At 51.4% G+C, this 14,836-nt stretch overlaps 1 protein-coding gene across 1 annotated transcript in view; it reads right to left on the bottom strand.

Moving 5' to 3' along the window:
* ADAMTS2 (ADAM metallopeptidase with thrombospondin type 1 motif 2) overlaps positions 1 to 14,836 on the bottom strand; it is a 243,360-nt gene that overhangs the window by 70,867 nt on the left and 157,657 nt on the right. Inside the window, exon 5 of the mRNA XM_081282228.1 lies at positions 922 to 1,005. Within this exon, the coding sequence (XP_081138354.1) occupies positions 922 to 1,005 (84 nt within the window). The remainder of the gene's footprint in view (positions 1 to 921; positions 1,006 to 14,836) is intronic.

The following is a 14,836-nucleotide window of genomic DNA, read 5'->3' as shown; positions in this document are numbered from 1 at the left end:
TCTGCATAGCATTCTCTTATCTTTCTGTTTCAGGTCACTGTCCCTCAGGGACCCATGCATGCTGCCAGGAAAGAGGCTTCCAAGTTCAATAACAAGCAGAGGGAGGTAGGTCAAGAGGGCTCAGCAGAAGATATAAGGCACAAGGAGAGGACAGCACAGATTTTAGACACAGTCAGGAGTCAAAGTAGGAGGTGTAAGAACCATGATTTCTGATGCTTTGACATCTGAGGCACTGCTAACCCTGAAGGGACTGTTCCTTCCAGGATTGCCAATTCCTAGAGGTAGTAAACAACTCAGGGCATCTTTCATGTGAAAACCAACTGATCCAGAGCCCATATCTCTGACCACCTCCTTTATCAGACTGTACACTCAGGGTTACTATCCACCTGTCCTAATCACCCCAGGGTCAGGTATCAGACAACTTGGTACAGCTCTTATGTTCCAGAATCTTCTATAATTCTTCAAACTGGCCACTCTTAAGCCTGCTTACCCTACCTGCCTTGGTCTTTCCTGCAGAGACCAGAACAGAAGCTCTTGCCAGTTTTTCCTCGACTCCCTCTGCCCTGTGGCCCACCTGGTGCTTTCCAAGGTGGTCACCCAGGGTTCAGCATGCATCTATCTCTTAAGGTCTGTAACAACTACCTTTTCAATGGGAGGAGTCTTCTGATCTGTTGGCCTCACCATTGCTGAATGATAACAAAATCTACATTTTAAAACCTGGAGTCAAGGTATAAGGAATCAGGGATGAAACGGCTCACAAATTTCTCGTTACTTATAGAACCACAGGGTGTCTGGGAGAGACAGGGCAGTTTGAGAAAACACTCTCAAAAGAGGGCCATGCCTCACTCTCCAGCCCCATTCACTCCAAGAGAGCAGAGACTGTGCCTGGTAGGCAGGACCCAGTTCACAGTAGTCACTCACCTTCCCATAGCTCAGCAGAATAATCCGTACCAGGACAACATTGATGTGGGCCCCCAGGGACTCGTCATGATAGATTTCGTTGACCTGAAAGACAACCAGGGAGACATCAGCAGGAACCCCATGCCCAAAGACCAGCTCTGGTTTTGCAAATGGCATCTTAAGTCAATCAGCCCCCAGGTGAGAACCCAGGGTACACTGCCCCATTCATTCTTCTTTCTGCACTTTGCACAGACATTGCCATCCAGTCTAATTTATCCCTCCACTTCCTGCCTCCTCCCACCCGATCCTTACAGCCAGCACCACCAGCCTGGATTCTGATAGCTGTCTTCTAAGAGACCCCTACCAGCTATCCCTGGGATTTTTTCACCTGGAGCTTGAACTTGGACCAGGAGACTGACTTCCATATTTGACATAGCCTCCAACCAAAACCCAGCTTTTCCTTTAAGAATGAAAATAGGCAACAAACACCAGCAGCACGAGCAGTACCTGGACTGTCCACCACAGAAACCACTCCACAGTTGTCACTGCTGCTGATGCCATGTTACCTATGCACCTTGCTACGGTCAGCACTGCATTCCGTGTCCACAGGTTCCACACACATGCATTCACCCAACGGTGGATCAAAAATATCTGGGAAAAAAAGTTGCTCAACAGGTACGGATTCCCCCACCTTGTCATTATTTCCTAAACACTACAGACTAACAACTATTAATTTGTCATTTACCTCATGTCAGGTATTATCAAGTCATTTAGAGATGGTTTAAAGTATATGGGAGGATGGGGGGAGATTCTGCACCAGCACTGTGCCATTTTATATAAAGGACCGGAGCATCGAAGAGGGTCCAGAACCATCCCTGCAGGTACTGAAGGATGATTGTATTTGGAAATGGGGATCATTTGAGACCCTACCACCAGATCTACTTTGTTAATGATAAATGTAGTTATTACAAAATCATAAATGTGCTTCTCTTGTTTTGTTTTGAGAGGTGTGCTCACTACAGCACTATTTCACTCTCTCCTCTCTCTCTTTCTCTGGGTGGGAGGGAGCAGTCCAAGGATCAAACCCAGGGCCTTGGGCATGCTAACAGACACTCTATCACTACTCTTATGTATTTTACATTTTTTGCATTTAAAAATATCATTCTGAGCAGGTGCCCATGGACTTCTCCAGATGTCAAAAGGGTACATGGCACAAAAAAGGAAATGAGTTCCCACACTCCACAATGCAGCCAGTATGACCTTTCCAAAACACAGGTCAGGTTAGCCCTAGGCCCTGAGTGTTAGAGGCTTCCTTCCCAACTAACACCATCCCTGTCTTCCTAGGGCACACACTCAGGATCCTGGCTGGAACAGCCCCCTCACTGTGACTTCCTTCATTGGCTAACTAAACCCTATTTCTCCTAAGGCTAATCCAGGAGTTACTTCCTCCTGGGAGGGCCTCCCCAGCTCCGACCTGCTCCACATGGAGCACTGGTGGCCCATGACTTCCTGAACCCTCTATCAGTAGACTACAGCTGTTCCAAATCCATATTTTCCCTCCTCATGTGCCCGGGCTTCAGGACAGAGTAACATAGGGCAGACACTCAAGAAATACTTGTTAAGAGAATAATAAATCTACTAGTGTCATCACGGATGCACCTCCCAAATCCAGGGCCACCTCAGGCTGGTGCTGAACATGCTCTGCACCCCAAGTTTTAGGATGTCTGTCTGAGCGACTGTAATTCCTATCTATAAACAACAGGAAGCTACCTCAGGAAATCTGAGAGTTAACAAGGAAAAGCAAATCATGATGGATGGGATGGGGAGGCACACCAGGCCTATGAGACAAGGAACCCGGTGGCTGCTGTCAGAGTTGCTGTGGATAAAAATGGCCCCAATTGGAGTGCAGAGTTAACAAGCTGGCTGGGCCCCAGCTGATGCCACCATCCAGCCCAACACCAGCCCCTCTTGGGAACTTCCTGGCGTAGACTGTCTACTTCTGGTCATAACTTGGTTCCTCCCCCTCTTTACCTTCCTTTCCTGTAGGGAAGGGGCAACTGATCAGACCTGTGGGAGTGCAGGTCAGATGGTCACTGGGACTCAGCGACTTGACCTGAGTTCCCTGTGCCTGCCCCCTGGGCAGGAGGGATGCTGGGCCCTGAGGGACACCTACCAGATGCCCAAATGCCTGCCTCATCACATGCAGCTGAAGAGGTGGAGGCCGGGGGAGGCCCTCCACGTGCCCTGGTATCTTGCCTGCTCACACATTGCCTGCTGGCCTCCTCTGGGAAATCAGAATAACAGTCTTCATCTCACCAAGTTGTTGTGAGGATTCAATTTTCACCCACATACAATGGAATGATATTTGCGAAAACTGAAACTGTATTTTTCACTGCTGGTAAACCATATTGCCCTGCAGTTCCCCCAGGAGGTCCTGAGGGCAGGGTGCACACCCCCTAAACCACAGATGACTTTGCTCAATTTTGAGGTTCTAACTAGATTTTTTAAAGTCTAGTTTTAGCCTTAAAAGACAGTTTTTCTTAAAAGAGAAAGGAGTTTTTCTAAATTTCCAAAGTATTGCTTTATCTGTGATGAGCAAAGCCTGGCCAACTGGACTCAGAGCATTCATAGTACAGGAACCACCAAGGCCAGGGACATCTCACGGCAGCTGGAAGGGACAGGAGAGGGGAGGAGAGAGAGTGGCTGGGCTTCCCCTCAGTCCTTCTACTCCAGCCCCCATGGTCCCGTCTCAAGTTGGGAGTTGGGGAGGGAGAATAGAAAACAGCCTGTCAAGAAGGAAGGGAAAACAGAGAGCTTTGGAGCTCAGCTGCTGTTTGGTTTCTGAGAGGGGACAGGTCTGTATCAATAGGAGGTGGCTTCTGAGAGCCCAGATGGACGCTGGACACGTTTCAGTCATGAGCAAGAAGGAGAGGGTGACCCAGCTCCCAGCTGTGTGAGCAGAAGCATGGGGTCCCCTGTACCCCAGGAATGCCTGGGCAGGATACAGCGGGGGGTGACTTGCTGCCTACCTGGTGCTGGGGCCTCTACCGCCATGTTTTAGAGAGGACCCAGGTAGTGCTAGTCTACAGGGGTTGGGAGGCAGACCCGCTGGTATGGCAGCCGCAGAGGACCAACCCCTTCACCCCAAGAGCATGCTGGGGCAAGCCAAGCTGTGCACACACTCCCACCCAGGGACAGGGGACAAATGCCCCACCCCATTCATATGTTTAAGTTCTTATCCCCAACGTGATAGATTGGGAGGTATCTATGAGGTAACCAGAATTAGGTCATGAGAGGAGAGTCCTCATTATGGGATTAATGCCCTATGGGAAGAGACACAGAGAGCTTGCTTCTTCTCTGCTCCCCGATCCCCTCCACGTAAGGACATAGCAGACACTGGCCATCAGCAAACCAAGAAAAGGGTCCTCCCCAGGAAACCAAATTGGCTGGCAACCTTGATCTTGGAATCCCCAGTCTCCAGAACTGTAAGACATAAACACCTGTCATTTAAGTGGCCTTGTCTGTGGTATTTGTTACACGGGCCTAAGCACACGAAGGCAAGTCCTGAGTCAGAGCCTGCTATGCTTTAGATCTTCAATGTCTCCCAGAGGACCACACGCTAAAGGCTTGTCGCCAGCCTCTGGTGCCCCTGGGAGGGGGTGGGATCTTAAGGAGGTGGGGCCTGGTGGGACAAAGTTAAGTCACTGAGGCTTAATCTTGAAGGGCATATTGAGACTCCAGTTCCTTCCTGTGTCTGTCTGTCTGTGTCTGACTGTCTGTCTCTCTCTCTCTCACTGCTTCCCAGCTGCCATGAGGTGAACAGCTCTGTTCCATAAGCTCCCCACGATGACGTTCTGCCCAAAGCAATGGGGGCCAAGAGGCCATGGACTGAAACCTCCGAAACTAGGAGCCAAAGTAAATCTTTCCTCCTTGTAAGTTGACTATCTCAGGTATTTTTGTCACAGCAAATGGAACGCTGACTGATACAGGGCTTAACTTTGACCTCATGACATTCCTCCACAGGTTTTTGTTTTTTTTATTCTTTTTACTTTGTGGTACTAGGGATCGAACCCAGGGGTGCTTTGCCACTGAGGTACATGCCCACCCCTTTTTATTTTTTATTTTGAGGCAGGGTCTCACTAAGTTGTTGAGGCTGGCCTCAAATTTGCAATCCTCCTCAGCCTCCCCAGTCACTGGGTGCTCATCCCTCTAAGAACTGTTAAATATTAAGGGCCTGAGCTACTTTTCATGGACCAGGACTTTTCTATCTGGGTGCCAGGGTTGAGGGCAACGTCAGACATTAGAACTGACGAAAGCTACATTTTTCCCCGTGTTTGAGCCTCGGTGGGCAGGCACTGACCCTGCCAAGTGTATCAAGCCCCCAGGCAGAGATGACCTAAGAGGATCAGGTCCTCAGTGGGACTTCTCAAACTGAGTTGACCATACCCTGGGCTTAGAACCACCCAGGCATTTCAGGCATGCCCTCTCCTTCCCCATGGCCCCAGGCAGGGACCCAGCAGAGAGCTGGTGGCCTCACCATGTATTAGCTCTCAGGTTCTGCAGAACTAGTGTGGAACTGGCCCTCAGAAGCAACTTGACCAGCTCCATAATCAGGATGATGTTCATGAGGGTTCTGAAGGAAAGGTGAACTAGAGGGTTTTGAAGATTACACAATAGTGGGGTCTCTCCAGGTAGGTGTCAGGGGTCACCTAAGAATGTGGCATGTCATGAGAGCTAAAAGAGAGAACAAGTTAGCACAGTAAAACAGGGGTGGTCATCCTGGCAGGAACAGCATGTGCAAACATCCTGGGGTCGGAAGCAATGAAGCAGGTTCTAGGCACAGAAAAGATGGGACAGGGGCAGGTGGAAAGAAAAGGTGGGAGGGGGGAACTAAGGCCAGACCACATGGGTCAGGAGGATTCCAAATCTACTCAATGAGCAGTCAGAGACTATGGAGCTTGGAAGGAAAGATAATAACATCACATTTTGCAAAGATTACTCTGGATTCTTAATGGAAAGTAGACTGAGGGGAAGATGTGGGAGTGTAGGATTCAGATACAGGGATGAGTAGAGAGAAGGGACAGATATGAAAAGTGATGTGGATTGGAGTAGGGGGCATGTGATCACCTTCCACACATCCCTGGGACACCCTGAGTCCTGCCTAGCCCTGCCCCTTTTGCAGGAAAATAGAGACAGTCCATCTTTGTTCTATATGGAGTTAGGGGGGAGGGAGGGAGAGAGAGGGGGGAGGGGCATTCTTCTCAGGGGAAGCCAAGTGGAGGCCTAGTCTGGAATAGATCTCAAGGTCATTCAGCCCCCTAAGTAATATTCTGAATCTGTGGTCAGACAGCCTAGTGGACAGGAAACTGGAGAGGGGATGGGTAGGATGACCACCCCTGTTTCACTGTGCTAACTTGTTCTCTCTTTTAGCTCTCAACACATGCCACATTCTTAGGTGACCCCTGACTCCCACCTGGAAAGATTCCACAACAATATGACCTCTCGTTCACTTTCCTTCAAAACTCTCATGAACATCATCATGATTATGGAGCTGGGCAATGGGGAACCTGAGGTCCTGGGAAGGACAGGCTGCCTGTTCCCAGAAGAAGGGAGAAGATTTAGGGCCAGTGTCCTTCTGGGTTCCCTGCCCATCAGGGCACAGGATTCTCCAGCTCCCCTGGCCCTGCTCTCATCCCCAAGAGGTGGCCTTGTGTCCTTGGATATTAGGCTGGTCTGAGCCTGCTTCCTGATTTGGATCAGGAGGTGACCAGCCACCCCAGAGATCCTTCTACTCAGCACCAAGCTCCAGGAGACTCAGGGGCAGGGGCAGGGCTACTTCCAAGCCCACTTGATGCTGGGGATAGGAGATGAGGTGGCCAGAAACCCAGAGTGTCAGGCTGCTAAGTGTGGGCCCCCAGAACTGGAGAGACTCCCTCTGCTGGGCTGGGAGTCCTCGATTCTGGCCTCCAGAAGCCTCGGACAACTCAGAAATCCACTGGGCATGCCTGGCAGTGTTCCCAGGGACAGCCAGGGAGGAGGTGGCCAGGCCCCGGGGAGGCTCACAGCCAAGACCTGCCTGCAAGGACTCCCTCAGCCCTCTGGCCTCTGACTGTGTGCATCTCTCCTTCTCTTCACCCCAAGAAGCCTCTGCCTGTCTACAGGGGTTCACAGCTCAGACAGGGCTCTGAGCAGGGCCCTGTGCAGTCTTGCTATCTGCAGTGAGACCTCTTGGTGGCTGCTGATCCCTCTCCCTTCAACCTGGATTGGTGGGACCCACTGGAATCCTGCTCAGGAGCCCTTGCCTGGGTGCAGCATGCCCTCCCTGTGGGTGAGATCCCCATGAGGCACAGTGGCCTGGAGACGAAGGCACAAACAGGCACTCAGGGTTTTGCTATAATCTGGCCTCCCAATCCTCATATTTGGATATATAAAGATAAGTGGCTGACATGCAGGGTTCAAGCGTATGTGAACGAGACACTTGTCCTCCACCGCCCTGATGCTACCACCTGTGCCCCCACCCACAGTCCAGGGCTTCACCTACTTTTCAGGAAGATGTAAAAGTACCACAGTCCCCAGAGTCTTGATTGATGCTCCGATACAGCTTAGAAGCAAGGACTGAAGCAGCCAGCCCTGGCCAGCACCCTGCAGGGCCCACCGAGGTTCTGGGATCCTTGGGAATAATTAGCAAAATTCCCAGTGAAACGCTCAGATCCTTAATAGGAACACCGTTACGTTTCTGCCAAGGAGAGAGCTGACAGTCGGGGCAAAAAGAGCAACAAAGACAGGACTGGAGGCAGCCTCCAATCCTCTCTGCCTCCTCCCCCGACCCCTCCTACCTCAGCTGTCAGATGAGACAGGTGGTAGGGACTCCCCAGTAACTTCCTGCCTTGTATCCTGTTCCCCTCCTCCCAAAACCACTCTTCCCTAAGGTCACCACTCCTTCCTCTGACCTACTCTTTCCTCTGCCTAAAATCCTCAATGGCTCCCCAGTGCCTCTGGAAGCAAGCCAGAGCCTTCAGTGTGGCACGCAGGGTCCTCTCCAAGGGCCCCCCCCCCCCACTGGCTTCTCCACACTCCACTTCAGCTGCTTTCCCCATGGACTCTGCACTCCCGACAGCTCAGTTGGCATTCTTCCAAGGCCTGTCTGCCCTTGTCTGTTGCTTGTGCAATGGTTCATGCCTGGAATTCCCACACTCCCTTTCCAGCCCCCGAATTCTTTAGATATCTGAAGAACATTTGAGAAAATAAATAAAATAAATAAAAAAACTCATAGTAATGTTTCCAAGGAGAAAGGCAGTTGGTCCCTTGCCTAAACTACCCAAGGCCTTCCCATTGCACTTTGAATAAAATTGAAGCTCCTTGGCATGACCTTGAGGCGAGGAGGAGTGGCCCTGCTGCCTCTTCTAGGCCCTTCCCAGCACAGAGAGTCTTCCCCTCCCAACCTCAGGGCCTTTGCACGCCTCCCCTACCACAACTGTTCCCAACAGTATGTAGCCCACAGTAGGTGCTCAGTAAGGAGTCTGTGGAATAATAGGAAATGGGAAAAGAGACCCAGCAAAGGCCTGTGATGCCCTGTAATGTAATGACAGAGGCTCCCAGCTAGGTGCCTTCCCCACCATGCCAGCCAGGGGACTTGCTGTTCCCAAGACTTGTGGGCTAGGGAGAAGCTGCTCTTCTCTGCCCAGACCGCAGGGGGAGGGGAAGCCCTGGGACAATGTCCTTGAGCCCTGTCTGAGAAATTGATCCTGGAATCTTTAAACCTTAAGGGAAAATGTACAAAGCCGCAGCCCTTCTCTGTGCAGAGAGAGGCCAAGGGCTCTCTGTTTGGGGAAATACATTGTAATGCGCCTTTTGCTTATGCAAAGATGCAGCCAAGTTTCTGTTCTAGAATAGACAATAAGGAAGGACAAGGCCTTGCATGACAATGTAAAAGTTTGCCTTCTTGGTGGCAGAGTTCCACTGGGGTGACTATGTGCCCTGGAAGGTGGCCTGAGGCTGCAGGGGAGTCTTTCTCCTCTGCCAAGTTTGCAGAAGGGGGCACAGAAAGGGGGAACTAATCTAGGAAACAGGACTCCGTCGCAGGGAGGCCCCTAGGCCTGGCTGGTTACAGAGGGAGGGTCCAGCTGGGGCCAGAGGCTTGGAGCAGGGTTGCTGGTGGTTTCCATCCCAAATCCAACTTTTGGGAAAGTTATCTTCTCTGCTGAGCAGAGCCGTGGAACCATGGAGAGCAGCCCCCAGGGCTCATCTAGCAAAACCCTGGGGAGCAAACCAGGCCTGAAGTCTTGAAGCCTTGTGTGTGTGTGGGGGGTGTGCTCAGCCCACTCAGCGGCTTCTCTGGGAACCCTGGAATAAATAGAAAGTGGGTCTTTCTATGAACCCCTAGGGGCCAGGCTTGGACCACCAGGGTGGAGCCCTTGAAGAGAGTGAGCCCAGTGCACCAGAAGCTGGTTGAGAGAGGTCTGCTGGTTTCCAGAGAGATATGCTGCTTCTATGTTCATACACGGGACTGCAAGGGCCTGGTCTTAGCCTGAGAATAAACTTTCTCTTTGCACCTCTTCTTTACCCTCTGGTTCTGGGTAAATGCTTCCGAGGCAAACACGACCCTCACCGTTGCTCAAAATATCAAACAATCATGAAATACAAATGGGCAGAATCTTAATTATTAAGGTTATGCCACACTCAAAAGTGGGAGGCACGGGAGCCCCTCCTTCAACACCAAGTGCATGAACACATTTTCCAAGACACCCCGCTCCCTCTCCCCAACAAATGAAGTCTGTCCTATCTGCTCTTCTGCACAAGTCCACATTGGGGACAACTCTACAGGTACCCCAGGATGGGGCTGGGGCTCCTCACCCCCAGGCAAGCTGACCCATACCCAGAATTGTGGAGGCTCAACAAATATTTACTATGCAACTGGATGGAACACTAAGACGGGGACACCGGAAAAACAGGTTACCTTGAAAAGGCTTTCATACCGATGCTAGTAACTGCAAGAAGCTGACCCTCCTCTGTGCTGCATTCCTCCCCCTGTCCTGAATTTGGGGAGTAAGCAAAGGATGGAGGTGAAATCCCCCCTTCAGACGGCATTGGTTTCAGTGTGGGGTCTGCCACCATTCTGCCATGTGAATTGGGGCTGGTTACCTCACCTGAACGAGGGGGCCTCGATTTCCTCATCTGTGAAATAGAGACAATTACCCTTGTGGCTCAGGGCTGTTATGAGGACTGGCTGCAAAAAAATGAATTGAATGCATCTAGCAAAATCCCCAGCACGCAGTACTATCTCCAAAACGTTTGTTATCAATTACATGAGGGTCAAATGCTGCAAACCGTTTCTTTGGTGTTCAAAACTTTAGTCAACCTGGGCTTCATCCTGGAGGCCACTCTGGCTCTCTGAGGGTCACAAGGAGAGGTCTCTGTGAACAGTTCAGTGCTTGCCCAGGCTGTTTTTCCAGGGCTGGGAGAGACACATCTGGGAGTGTGACCTGGACCTGGATCCCTCATCAGCCCCACACTCTGGGGTCACAGACAGCCACACCACCCTTTGGAGCCAGACCTTCCGCTCACTGACCTGGCTACTCACCAGAACAAGGGGATGCTGCTGAACAGGGAAGGACGGCTCCTGTGGAGGACACAGGACACAGAAGGCATGGGAGAGGCCACAGGCCAGCCCCCCGGGGGCTCTAAGCTTCAGCTGGCCACGGAAGGGAAGGAGGCAGGAGAAGGCGGGATGTTATTCTTGCTGGCAGTGGCTGTGGGATGTCATGGTCTCCCAGAGCTCTGCTGGGTTTGTTGACTTTCCTGAACCCACAGCTCCGGGGGCTTCCACATGCAATCTCACTTCAGGGAGGAACCCTGAGTGGCAGGACCTTGTGCCACCTCTGGCTCTAACAGTAGCCTCCTTCCCAGCCTACTCCTGCCAGCCTGTGACCAGTGTGGTACAACTGTCCGCTGTGATTCCAGTTCTGTCACCTGGCCCCCAAGGGGTGCCACCATGTAATCTGAGAACCATGTACTTTTCACTCCTCTTGTAAATCATACTCTTCTGCTGCTCTGTCATATTTTGAGTCAAGGAAGGGGACAGGTAAAATGCCACCCTGAGGAGGCAGGGGCATGGGCTATGGGAAGTCCCTGGGGAGGGACATGCTGGTTGACAGAGGACATAGGGGAGATGGCTGAAGACAGTCAGGAAGCTGAATCCAAGGTTAAGACTTCCCATCCATGCCCCTGCCCCCACTCCAATCTTTAGGGCCAGACACAGACAAACCACGAGAGCTCTGGGTCCTGCTTCCCACTGAGATAGCTCCATAGAGGGGAGTCCAATCTCAAGATGGCCTATGCTGGCATTGTTAGGCACGGGGGGTGGGGGGCATTTTGTGTAAATGAATGAGCCTAAAGTAGCACCCTGGTTGCCCTTGGCACCAGCGGATGGATGTGGGATCCAGAAGCTTCTGTCTATGCTTATGGGGTGGGGGTGAGGGGGTACCTGGCAGTGATCATGGAGAGGGTGCAGAATGGATGGCTCATCAAGGCCGAAGGCTTGGATCAGGGATATCCCAGAACACCTAAGCATTCCAGGTAAAGAGCCCAGAGGCCAGGCGTGGTCACCAACTCAAAATAAAAATGGAGAGGACACAAGCCAGTCCCTCCACTGCCATTAGGCCCAGGTATCTTGACATGTGGAAGCAGGGAGAAATCCTGGCAGAGCAGGGATCTGAGCCCTAAAGACTACAGACACCATGATGGAGGATCTCAGATTAGCACCTTATTATTATTAGCACCAAGCACTGTGCCCCTTGACATGGGCAGGGGCCATGAGGAATTCACAGTGTGTCATGAAACCAAGCTTCAGCATGGTCCTACATGCAGCATTACAAGCTCACTATAAGAGTCATCTATTATGAACGTGAACCATATCCCTCTCCAGAGGTGAAGTCATTCAGGGCACCTTCTAACATCCACAAGTTGATGTTCCAGTGCCTCCTTGAACCCAGCAGGAAACAAGTTTTGTCCTGAATAGCACACATCCCCCTTGCATTGTGACGATCTGCTGAAGTGACTTAGCTCCTGTCCCTAGGAGCTGAACACTGCACGCTCCACCTGTGAACCCCCAAGCTGGCTCAGTACAGGCCTCCAGAAATGTCAAGCAAGGAAATAGGCACATAAGAAGACGGATGAGTATATGTCAAAGCCCCTGAAATTCCATCTCTGCTACCAGAAAAACCCAGAACAAAAGGGAGACAGAATGAATTCTTGGATGTACAAGTGCCCCTTGATCCCTTCTTCTTAGGGTCAGGAGACATGGGGGGCAGCTCACAGACCCAGCTTATAACCAGCACAGCTGGAGGTGGGATGAACCATCAACCACCTGCCTACAGTCTGGCTGCATCTGCTCAGCCTCCATTCCCCTGTCTCATTGCAATGGGGTTTCCGCTGGGTATACTTCCTGACCCTGTGAGTGTTCCCACAGAGCGCACTATGCTAACTTGGATGCTGTCCCTGTCCAGGAAACTGCCCCTACTGCACCATCAGCTAGGTAAACTTTGTTAGATTAACTGCCAATCTCCCTCCCTCTTGAAGGGGAGCTCTTCTGCATCCTTTGCTGCCATTGCATCCTCTTGCTCCCCAAGCTTTAAGATCAAGTTCAAGCTCAGTCCACACAGGCAGTGCACCACCCCCAACAAGCTTGCCTGTCTAGCCAGCATTTGCACCCCAAGACCCCTCTCCCCTGTGCCACTCCTTCAGTGACACAAAAAGGGTGTGGCGCCTTTTTTGCACACATGCCCCCTCTGTATGGAATGGCATTCCCTCCCACCTTTCCACTTGGAAATGCCAACTCTGCAACCAAACCCAGCTCAAGGGTCACCACTCTGTGACCCTTTACCCAACTAGGCAGAGGGCACCAAGCATGCCTTTGGCTGCCAAGGTCCTTGTCCTTCTTGTTGTGGTAAGGCAAGTTGGTGTGTCCCCGTAAGAGCCAGGTTTTCTGAGGACAAGGGGTTGCTAGGCTGGCTTCACAGATGTCATGAACTGAAGGAAGGCCTGCTGCACCTCACTGGTCAGCTCTGACTTTCCAAGACCTAAGCAGTGTCTTCCCAGGTGCAAAATCTCTCACCACTTACCACCCTGCCAGTGGGCAGTATTTCCCTTTTTTACAAATCAGGAAACTGAGGCAGAGAGAAACTAAAAAGCTCACCCACACAAGTATGCTTGGCAACCAGCCACAGAGGCTTTACGGGGAAATTTGGCAAATCGGCTGACATAAAGAACTGTGTCCCTAGGATGCTAGTGGTTCCAAAACCTTGCATCAGTGCTGAAGAAACACTCTTGGGTATACGGAAGAAGGACACTTATGTTATTAAATCAGTTTTTCCACCAACAGGCAGAAGGCAGAGTCTTTTTTTTTTTAAAGTGGGAGTATGTGGGGCCATAGTCATTTTGCAAGAGTTCATTTACTCACTTATTCATTCACTAAAAAAAGACAGTTACTGGGCTGGGGATGTGGCTCAAGCGGTGGCGCGCTCGCCTGGCATGCGTGCGGCCCGGGTTCGATCCTCAGCACCACATACCAACAAAGATGTTGTGTCCGCCGAGAACTAAAAAATAAATATTTAAAAAATTCTCTCTCTCTCTCTCTCTCTCTCTCTCTCTCTCTCTCTCTGTCTCTCCTCTTAAAAAAAAAAAAAAAAGACAGTTACTGTACATTTACTAAGTGCAAACCCTTTGCCAGGTGCCATACATGAAAATCAGGCAGGCAGTCCCTCTCTGAACTTGATATATGAAAGTCCCTAGCCCTTCCAAGACACACCACCAAGGAGAGTAGGACCTCAGGTCAACTGACCTCAACTCAGCTCAGGGGACAGCCCAGGAGGGGCCTGGGGCAGTGACAACCCACACCTACCCAGCACCGCACACACGCACGTCATCTCTGCTTTTCTGGGCGCAGCTGTCATTTCCTTGATGGAGCCTACACCAGACAAGCTCTGCAGCTGCCTCAAGCTGTCACTGAGAAGTGACGATGCCTAGGCCTCCTCGTCCACTGGATCGCTAACTCCACTTTGACAAGTGTCAGCTCCCCAAGGGCAGCTTCCAGGCTTCTCACATCAGCTGTCAGGAGGCTTCACGGAGGAGAGTGCCACATGCATCAGGGAAGGAGAGGCAGAAGTGAGGACAGCCCGTGGTGCCCCTCTCCATCGGAATGTTCTGTGCTCTGCACCATCACCACAGGTCTGTGGACCCCCCCCCCCCGCCCCCACTCACTGTGACACTGCCAGCACCTAGAACTTCCGGTACCAGGCAAGTGCTGAATGACCCAGTTGAGTGAGTGGGAAGGAGGGAAAATCTTAGAACAGGAAGATGGAAGAGATGGAGGAGCCTGAAGGAAAAACCCAGGAAGTAACAGAAAAGATGGGTGGGGGGAGGGAAGCGTGCGGTCAAGTGATGTCAAGGTGCTGTTGGGAGTCGGGCCCGATGGCGCATGCCTGTGACCCCAGCAGCTCGGGAGGCTGAGGCAGGAGGATGCAGAGTTCCAATCCAGCTTCAGCAATTTAGCAAGGCCCTAAACAACTCAGTGAGACTCTGTTTCTAAATAAAGTATTTTTTAAAAAGGGCTGGGGATGTGGCTCAGTGGTTAAGTGCCCCTGGGTTTAAAAAAAAAAAAAAAGATGCTATTGGGAAGGCAAAGAAGGTCAAGGCAAGCCTGAGGTTTCCTAGGAGACTAAAATTCTCACTCTTAAGGCCAGAACAGTGGGGGAAGACCCACACCTGGGCCTGTACTAAGGAAAGGCCTGCCTGCACACAGGTCTGTGAATCCCCTCTGGCTTGTCCTGGTCAGACCACCCAGCAGGGTAGAGAGATCACTTAAGTGCCTCCCTGTACAGGGCTGGCATGTGCATAATCTAAGCCAATGCCAGTTTCTCCACCCACAGGATGTGGGGAC

This window comes from Spermophilus citellus (genome assembly GCF_964194105.1).
Source record: "Spermophilus citellus genome assembly, chromosome: 1".
NCBI lineage: Eukaryota > Metazoa > Chordata > Mammalia > Rodentia > Sciuridae > Spermophilus > Spermophilus citellus.
The sequence above is the reverse complement of the archived record's forward strand: the minus strand, read 5'-3'. Positions and strand labels throughout refer to the sequence as shown.